At 37.5% G+C, this 10,418-nt stretch overlaps 1 protein-coding gene across 5 annotated transcripts in view; it reads right to left on the reverse strand.

The window, feature by feature from the left end:
- The window catches only part of slmapa (sarcolemma associated protein a), a 75,683-nt gene extending 66,995 nt beyond the window's left edge, over positions 1-8,688 (reverse strand). For 4 of the 5 annotated variants that reach the window (XM_016476417.1, XM_016476415.1, XM_016476416.1 and 1 more), the window contains exon 1: positions 7,319-8,687. In XM_016476417.1, coding sequence (XP_016331903.1) covers positions 7,319-7,516 — 198 coding nt within the window. In that variant the 5' untranslated portion in view covers positions 7,517-8,687. Of the gene's footprint in view, positions 1-7,318 lie in introns of all 5 variants that reach the window. The other variant, XM_016476413.1, reaches the window with a different exon arrangement.
- Positions 8,689-10,418: the final 1,730 nt, after the last annotated feature.

Genomic DNA, 10,418 nt, shown 5'->3' on the forward strand with positions numbered 1-10,418 from the left:
ATGATTTTAGCAAATGGCTGCAATATAACAAAGAGTGAAAAATTTAAGAGGGTCTGAATACTTTCCGTACCCACTGTACATACTGATTCTAACAATCATAAACTAACAAGCCAAATAACAGACTGTCCAGAACTCATATGACTATCCATACCATGTACACTCAACAAGTGAAAACCTGCATTTTTGTAGGAAACAAAACCATCAAGACATTTTTATCTTCAAACTATTAATTCTGGCTAAAACACAAGTCCTCTATCCATAATAATGATTTCTCTAGTGAAAAATTCATCACGTCTGAATCAGGAGAAAATATGCACAGATCAAGCACTGTTTACAAGGCAAAACCGTTCTAAAATATGTGGGTGGATTTTGATGTGAGAGGACAACAGGAGTAGTGTTGGGTGATATGGTCATTTTTCAAATCGTCATATCACCACCCCGTGAGATCGCCGATACATGATATTATCATGCGTGCCTGCGTGCATGGGTGGGTGGGGGCAAGAGAGAGACTCTCTGTACTTATCATAGGCTATTTCATAACTATGTGGTGTTTTAAACCGCGCGGGCGTGCGAGAGAGAGCCTATAAGAGCACCAATAATCGAAATAATATACTTTCAAACATACTGATAAACTAACATGTTAAATATAAAAATATTTAAAACGGCTATTTCATATACAGTGGGTACGGAAAGTATTCAGACAGCCCCATGACGAGCACGACGCACCGCCACAGAAACAAGGATGAGATTGGTTCTTCTAACATAACTGGAGTTAAACTCAGTTAGTGAAGGCTCGGTTAAAATATTGCACATATATAGGCCATTCAGATTACTTGTTAAAATACAATGAAATACCTTATATCAGCAGACGATGTAGGCCTACGTCTGTGTTTGTGGTTGGAGACTCCTTCACCGGCTACAGGCTTTAATCATTTGCGCGAGTGTGAGATGCGGTGCTGAAGTGAAATAGCGGGGCAATTTGATAATAATTACCGAATTATAATAGGCCGCCTAATAATAGTAATAATAATTTAATACATTTATAGAAGAATGAGCCTAATATCGTCTTGACTATCGACAAAGACATGTGCTATCGTCGATATCTCTGACTATCGTCGATACACGATACTATCGTCTATCAGCACAACCCTAAACAGGAGATGGACTTTTTCACTGGAGAAAGTGTTATAATGGATTATGGACTTGTATTTTGGCCAGAAGTGATGGTTTAAAGTAGGCATGGGCCAGTATGAGATTTTGACGGTATGATAACCTTAAGCAAAAATATCACAGTTTCACGGTATCACGGTATTGTCGTTACAGCTCTAAAATGTGTTATTTTTAAATGACTGGGTTAAAAAAAAATTACCTTTTTCCGCTGAACACAATATATTTTGTTTTTGAGCAACATACAGAATATAAGGAACAGTAGAATTTGTTTATTTTTTTCTTTGATTTGTTTCCTAAAAAGAAGAAAAATAAAGACTGACATCTTTATTTAACCTAAATCTGTAATTATAGTTATTTAATTTTTGTTATATAATTCATATAGATACCATTTATATCATTTCATATAATTTAGTTATATAATTTCATATACATAATTTGATTTAATAATAACCCAATTTGAAGCAAAAACAGAATGTTCTGTTCTGACTAGCTTTGTGAAATTATACTACATGCCTGAACGAAGCAAACAGCAGAAGCTCTGAATGAGACGCAGATTCACTCTCTGACAGCAGGAGGCGCTCATGGAACAGCAGATACGACGTTTCCTTGGTTACTGCTGTAAACAAAGCAGGTTGTGCTGAAACACTGCTTTAATATGAACTATACAGAGACGAGATGAAAAGAAAATACCACGTAAACTTTTCTGAAGACAGTCAGTTCCCCTCAGAAACACATTCATATAAACCCCAAAACAATATTGAGGATTTTCTTCCAATAGTTTGTGCATCATGAACAGTGAGTGATCTGCCTGCTACAGTATTTTTCTCTGTGCGTCCGTCTTCAGCGTCTCTGGCCTGTGTTAACAGACTTCATATTTTCACATAAATTACATTTTGGAAAATGATTGCATTGCAACGCAGTTTGTGCAAGTCCAGAACAGAGTAGGCTTGCTGCGATAGACGGTGTTTTCGGTTATACCGGTGTATACCGCGGCACCTGCTATAACATTTTAAAGACACAAACAACTCAAATCTTATTTCTACTTGGAGTGCATCCATGCACAGGGCAACACTATGGCTTACAAACATTCAGGCTGTCATTTATTGATCAGTCTGAAATTGAATGCAACACAATACAAGTAGATCAAAGCAAACCTGGGCATTCACAAACTCAAATCCTGAAGGAAAACATAATGAGAAGTGAACCACATTAATTAAAAACTGGTCTAACTAGAGCACAGATGACAGCCCAGAGCCTGGCAGGACAGTGTATCTTGGAAACACACTGGCTTCATTTTCATGGTTGTCATTTTGCCAAATCCATTAGAAGAAATAGCAGTGTCAGGCCTGAGAGCAGTCATCCAGACACTCTATTAGCAGCCGTGAGGCTTTGATTGATGTCTATAAATACAGGCGACATTCTTAGGCATACAGTTGCAATCGCCAGCTTCAGCAATGCCGCATTTGTAGAACACAGCATCACAAAGCCTGTGGACAGGTGGTGATATTGGCACCATTTCACATTATGCCAACTATTGGCTGGCCCAGTTTAGGTAGCTTCATCTTGGCACATCTTTCCGACAGAAACAGTGCCAATAGGAGCAAAGTCTCTTCAGGTCATTCCTGCACTGTCCTACGTGGACAACCAATCCCAGAGAGGAAATGGATGGTATTAGATTTTCAATCTTAATACTGTCAATAACAAGAAGCAGCAGCTGTTAAAATCTAAGCAATTTAGACTGATTAGGAAAAGGAACAGTTCAACCAAAAGTTAACATTTGCTGTAGATTAAAATCCAAGATTTAGAGGAGTTTGTTTCTTCATCAGATTTGGAGAAATGTAGCATTCCATCACTTGCTCACCAATGGATCCTCTGCAGTGAATGGGTGCCGTCAGAATGAGAGTCCAAACAGCTGATAAAAACATCACAATAATCCACAAGTAATCCACACCACTCCAGTCCATCAGTTAACAGCTTGTGAAGTGAAAATTTGCATTTGAAAGAAATAAATCCATCATTTTAACGTTTCTAACTTCAAACCATTATTTCGAGCTAACAGAATCCATAATGCTTTCTCCAGTCTTCTGAATCAGGAGAGAATTATGCACAAATCAAGCACTGTTTACAAGCAAAAACTGGATTATGGACTATTTTGGCCAAAAGCAACGGCTTGAAGTTAAAATCTCTAAAATCTCTCTCGAGATTTGTTAGTTACGGATTTGCGTTACTCTCATTCTGACGGCACCCATTCACTGCACAGGATTCATTGGTAAGCAAGTGATGTAATGCTACATTTCTCCAAATCTTTTCTGATAAAGAAACAAACTCATCTACACCTTGAACAGCCTGAGGGTGAGGACATTTTCAACAAATTGTAATTTTTGAGGTGAACTATTCCTTTAATGCAATGGAGAAAAAAAATTCTGCATTAGTATTTAAAAACCGCCTCAATGATCAACAAGTACCAGCAATTATTAGTTAATAATCAACTACTTATGAAAATAATGATGATGAAATGACATTCTTTTATAATAGGTCACATACACAATGCAAAGTTTTGAGAGTGACAAGCGCATTTAAGTGCAGGAATGTATTCATTAAATGACAGTTCTCCAAGTGTAGAAATTGCAATTTAATTAGATATAACCATAACAACACAGCACCTCACTGCTAGGCCTGTCGCAATAATCAATATATCGACTTATCGCGCAATATATGTACATGACCTCAATAATTTTTGGTGACGCAATATATCGCCCATTATATTTCCTTCAAAATTTATGTCACCATGTTTTGTACATTTCACTTGCGCCTGTGTCTTTTGCAGCTTTTCGTACATAACGTGGTGTAGTCATGAGGTGCTAGTTCAAATTTAAAAAATGCTTCTACAAAAAAAGTTTCTGCAGATATGGTCTTGTTTAGGGATCTGTATCTTTGTGCATACGGACATATCTGCTAAGTAGTGATTGTGTTTTTCAGCAATAGTGTGTGCACCCTTAATTTACAGAGAAAAGGTCAGGAAAAAATCTGTCGATGGAAAAATCTCCATACAAGTTCTTTGTGCATTTTTCTTTTTTTCTACTTGTTACTCTGCACTTTTTGTTAGAAAATGTTTATTTACTATTTATTCAGGTTTTTAAGGTATCTAATATTTTGATACTTAGGGCCCTATCATACACCTGGCGCAAGGCGCAGCGCAAGTGTTTTTGCTAGTTTCAGCCCAACGCAGTTCTCATTTTCCTGTCCTGCGCCACGTTGTTTAAATAGAAAATGCATTTGCACCCATTTGTGTGCCCATGGGTGTGCTGGTGTAGCGAATCAGCTCATAGGGGAAATATGAATAATTAATCATAACTAGTTATAATTAATTATAAATATTTAGATCCGAGCGCAACTGGCTTTTAAAGGGGATGGGAGATGAGACTCTTGATTGGTTTATTGCACGTTACGCCCAAAAAACACCCATTACTCATTAAGAGAATAGGGACAACCCGTTTAGATCACGCGCCTGGGCGCGTCGACTGTTTTCCCATTGTTAAACTAGCAAAAGTGGATTCGGACACACCCTGAGTGCACCTGCGCCGTGTGCTTTAGACCATACGCTTAGATCGTTAAAATAGGGCCCTTGATTTCCATGATCTAAATATTCTTACAAATTAAAAGCTTGTTGTGGTCTTTAAAATGACAATAATATCGCTTATCGCAATTATTTCTGGGGCAATATATCGCACAACAAAAAGTTGTTATCGTGACAGGCCTACTCACTGCTGTAACCAAGAAACATGGATTCCAACAGTCTATGATTGGTGTAAGCTAAAAATGTATTTAAGTACTAATGCATTATAAAACAATCAAATGAGATGAAGTCTAGATTATCAAACACACATTAACACATGGTTAAATAATATATAAAACATGCCAGCGACAAATTTTCAGCAAAAACAACTATTTTAATATATAAAAATACTGTGATATAAAATAACTGGCATCATGTTATGAGAATTTCTTCATACCGCCTCTAGGTTTAAGTAAGGTTTGAGGTTACAAAATATTTACAACATCATTATTATTTGTATTTACCACATGAAAGCCTGTTAAATAATCATTCTTCTTTAGTTTGTCAGATTAAAGTTCTTTCAATCAAAGCACAAGTTGTTTCTGAAGGGTTAATCGCCTCACCTGGTTTTGTAGCGTGCAGCACTCCCTTAATTCAAACACCACACCTTAATCTACATGACTGCAGTTAGCAACCATAGCCGCAATTATTTCACAACAGCTGAGAAATTATTCCCCAGAGTGATGGCAAAACTTCACTGCATCAAATACTTCCTCTTTACAGGCAAAACACACACCACCAGACGTACAGAAAACCTCTTTACGCATGCAAACTGTACTAACAACAAATAGAGAAATCCTTACGTTACACACAGCCACCCAAAACCATTCTCTAAACAACCAAAGAAAACCAGTGAAAACCATAAGCTTGCCTAAGGGAGAAAACAAGTTATGACCTAATACGCTGTGCACTTTCACTGTCAAAATGTGTCATCTGAAAGTAGAACTCAGTGAATCACCAGCATTAAACCAAAACTCACACTAAAAGCATGTTCCTGGATAATACAGGCTGAGTGGAATATGTTCTGCTACTTTCAACAGGATTATTTTACACTTTCATTCACACACGACGCTGTGAAAGGAGAGCCACACTAATGCATGTACCTGGCAGCTAAAACCTCAGACATCCAAGTTCACAAACCAGACCAGAATTAAGAGCCGTCATTTTCAGCATCAACACATGGAGCAAAGAAATGCCACAGCAATATTTTACTTCTATTTACCACAGCAGTGTTATGTGAGATGGTCTCAAACAGTTCATCTGTTGCTGTCAAAATGCTCTGTCACCTTTCACGACAGATGTTATGGGTCAATATGACAGTGACAGAGACTGCATGGTAATGGTAAACGATCACATCTTATCTGTCCAATGCCACATAAACATCACTCTGTAGATCAGAGATGCCCAATCCTTTGACCTTTGATTTGGCACGCCATACCATAACCAACTGATGAGCTGTGCTAAACCACGTTCATATTCGCGCGATTTTTTGCGCAGCTCATCAGTGAACAACGGCTCTGTGTAGTTAATGCTGCTCAATGTGAAAGCCCGCAGGTGATGGAGATTTACCGCTGATTACAGAACCGGATTTCTGACAAGCTGCGCGTTAAATATCGCATGCGATTAATCGTGCAGCCCTAATGACAAAATACATTCATTAAAATGAACCAAAACACCAGCTATCAAATACATTCTCTTTTCAAATTTAATTTACCCATTTAAATTTTAAAAATGTGACTTCAAAATGTTCAAATTAATTTAAATGTTTTGTTCACGAGAACATTTCTTAACACTTCTCCTAGATTTGAAGTATTTCGTGCTGAGTTTTCCCATACTGTAAAATCTCATAAATAACAACAATTTTCTTAAGGACTATGATCTTACCTTTCTTGCTGATTGTGGTGTACTTTGTTTATCTGTTTGTCATTTTACATAAAAATACTAATTTAAAAAGAAAGATGATTTCGAGCCAATGAGCAGAAATGGCTGAGAAAAGTGAAATCAGTTCCAAGAAAAAAAAATTGGCTTTGCATAATGATATTTTGCTATCTAATGCAATGGCATTCAGGCATTAATTGTGAAGTAACACTTTACAATAAGGTTTCAACATCAGTTAACTTGAACTAACAACAATGAAAAAAATGGTAATACATTTGCTACTTTCAGTTAATTTCAGCATTTCCTAACATATTACTAAAATAGACAGTTTTATCTGTTATGGATTAACAATGAACAGCTGTGTTTTTATGAACGTTAACAAAGATTAATAAACACTGTTACAAATGTATTCCTCATTGATAGTGAATACTAATGGGACTTTATTGTAAAGTGTTACCAAGTTACCAACTGGGGCTTTTAGCGTCTAAATACTTCTGGGTGGGGACCACTGAATGTAAGCCTATTGTAGACAGAAAATCCTAATAAATAAAGACAGCTCGAGGTGCATTTTTCATCTGCATGTCAAACAAGCAGGTGACTTAAAGTCAAACTGACCTGTTCTGTCTGCCAAGAGAGCTACAACACCTGACTTACCTTTCCCGTCTTGTGGTCGAACCACACCAGAGCGTGATTCCTGGACAACACCTTACAGTCGAAGGTGGCGTTATTCTGGGCAGGGCGACACCGGGCCACGGAGCGCCCGATCTTGACCGGCTCATCCAGATAGACATGACGTTCCTGAAACGGGTGTGAATTCGGGCGACAGCTGAACACGGCCAGCGCTGAAGGCATTGAGGATGGCTTGGGAGTGCTACTCCAACCAGAGACGAAAGACAGGGTTTCTTGATCCAGACTGGCCCGTTGCTCCAATTCGCCAATCTTTTTAATAAATTAGCAGGAGAACAACGCACATAGCAATACGAAAAACTCTAAGAAAAGACAAAGCTCTCCTGCTGACCGACTACATAATAACGTCAAAATGACTAGTCAGACACTATGTAGACGACTTCATGCCCCCTTGCGAGACCCCCATGATGCCAAACCAGCTGCCCAATTCCATACAAATCTGTTTTTTAGATGACAGTCCACAACTTGAGCTGTTACACCTCGTTCCCTACACAATTCATCATCATCCCCCTTCACAACCATAGGCCTGGCCAAAAAAACAAGTCAGTAACGCTAATATACTAGTAACCTGTTGGACCAGCTAATCTATACTCCCCCCAGAAATAAGACTGTCCGCCGTTTGACATGCGTTTCTAGATTAACTGGCAATGACTTCTATATTAAAGGGCACAAAACACACTAACGCAAATGTTAAACCCTAATGAAGATTAATAACGTGAGTGGGTTTGGCTGAAGTATGCAGGACAGATCACCAAGCCACCACTCCCCAAGACTGATCAGCCTTTCACTATGAAAACAAAAGCTTAAAGACCTAATCAACCCGACATTTGCAAGCTTTTAACTGTCAAAATTAATGTAAGCTTTAAACCGCTCCCGCGGAGGGTGCTTTCTTGCGTACCAGAGCGTTAGCTGGCTAACTTCATAATAGCGCGTTAGCTTCGCTGAGGTAACGGTGGCCTTTATCTTCTTCTTATCAAGCCCTCCGGACTGAAAGAGACTTTAGAAATAATTCCGAGTGAATTTATCCAGGAGGAAGAAGTTATTTTTTCGTCTGTGCAACTTTTGTGCGCGAAGAATTTGCGCAAATCCAGTATTAGCTCAGGAGCTCGATACCTAGCTTAGCTCGCTGAGGGACGCGATAAATTCCCCAGAAAAGAAACTCGCAAACGAATAAAGTCCGTGACACGGTCCCGCGGTAAGCCGTGGAGGTCTCCGCTCCCGAGGACACTGACAACGCGAGGAAACTCGTTGTGTGCGAGAGGATAATTGGAAGTAAGTCGTCCTCCTGAAGAAATATACACACACACACACACCGGCCACAAACCGCCGCGGGGCTCGCGCACCGCCGAGAAAGGGGCGGGGACTCCGCCGTGACGCGCTAACGGGGGCGGGGCTACGGTGTGGACGAATTGCGTTTCCAGAGAAAAGGGTGACGTTTTTCATATGGAATGAAAATAGATGGTATGGACATAGATATACATATCTATGGGTATGGAGGCCCAAACATCCAGATTTTTTAATAAGCAAGTCAATAAATGAATATACAAATAAATACATATAAAAATAAATAATCGAAAAAATGACTTTTAATGATAATAATAAAAATTATTAAATTTTTATTTGAATTCAGTCCTGCATTAATTTTTGTATTACTTTTTCACTTTATTTATTAATGTATTTATTTTAAAAATTAGGTTACACTTTATTTTAAGGTGTCCTTGTTACAGTGTAATTATACATATAAGTACTGAGTAATATTAATTAACTACATGTACTGACTATATGATTTGGGTTAGAATTAGGATTTGGTTTAGGGTTACTTGCACGTAATTATGCATCATTTATTGTTATTATAATACTTAGTGCATGTAACGTGTAACAAGGACACCTTAAAATAAAGTGTTACGAAAAAATATTTTTTAATGTTATTACATTTCTATCTCCATATTATATCTTATTATAATGATCACAGCCTTTATGAACATAAGGTAAATTCTAGACCATATTCATGAGGTGCTTGCTGGAATGCCTTTTAAAAACAGCACTGAATGAGTTCCTTTACTATCTGGTCCAATTTATTCATTTAAAAAATCCAGTTAGTACCTAAAGATGCCAAACTGAAGAGTATACTTAATATTCATTGACCAAACAGCTCACTTAGCAAACACAGACAACACAAAACAAATGCATATTGGCAAAATCAAAGCCTTTGGAAGGTGTTTCTAGGCTCCCGGTAAAAGTACAAGTTATTTATGGAGTTCAAAATCATCCCTGGAAAGTATTTTTGTTTCAGAAATGAGGAGAGGGTTTCAAAGCTAACTCCACACCCTGTCCCTCTGTTTGGACTTGAAATCTGTGGACTAAACTACACTGAACATCTGTCATACCAAATGGAGCGTGCTGATTTGACTCTAATGTCTTGCTCAGGCTAATCCTATTGCTTTGTCTTGGTTCTTAATGTGACCCATAAGAAGTAATTAAGTGATCACTGTTGGAACATCTATATGCAAACAATGGTGTGGTTCAGTGATGCCTGTGACTGTATATGACGTTACAGTGCCAGGCCACCATATGAACTCCATTCTGCTCTGTTCATTTGATTTAAAATAGACAACAGATTCTAACATGTTATTATTTTCAACAAGTGTGCCACAGAAATGTACATCTACAATAGTCTTAAGCTGAAACCAAACCACATTTGACCTAAAAATGATATTATCGGATGAAATAAATGACATTAAACATAATCATGCAAAGATGGAATTCGGAAAGGATTATAAGGTTTTTCTCAGTTTCATACATTCTATACTATAATTAGCTATAATCAGAATTTATGTTTATTCGCCAAATTACACTAAGCAATTAGCCTTGAGGGTTGCTAAAAAAAAAAAATTATAAACATATAAATATATAAAATATGTAGTCCTTTTGTCAGTTAGATCTATTCATTATTATTATTTACAACATTATTAACAACAGAAAAAAGTAACACATTTTGGTGCTATTAAAAAGTTACATATTTTCTTTTTTTTTTTTTTTTTTTTTTTTTTTTTTTTTTCCTTGAGGC

This window comes from Sinocyclocheilus anshuiensis, unplaced genomic scaffold, assembly GCF_001515605.1.
Source record: "Sinocyclocheilus anshuiensis isolate Anshui unplaced genomic scaffold, SAMN03320099.WGS_v1.1 scaffold308, whole genome shotgun sequence".
In the NCBI taxonomy this organism is placed as follows: Eukaryota; Metazoa; Chordata; class Actinopteri; order Cypriniformes; family Cyprinidae; genus Sinocyclocheilus; species Sinocyclocheilus anshuiensis.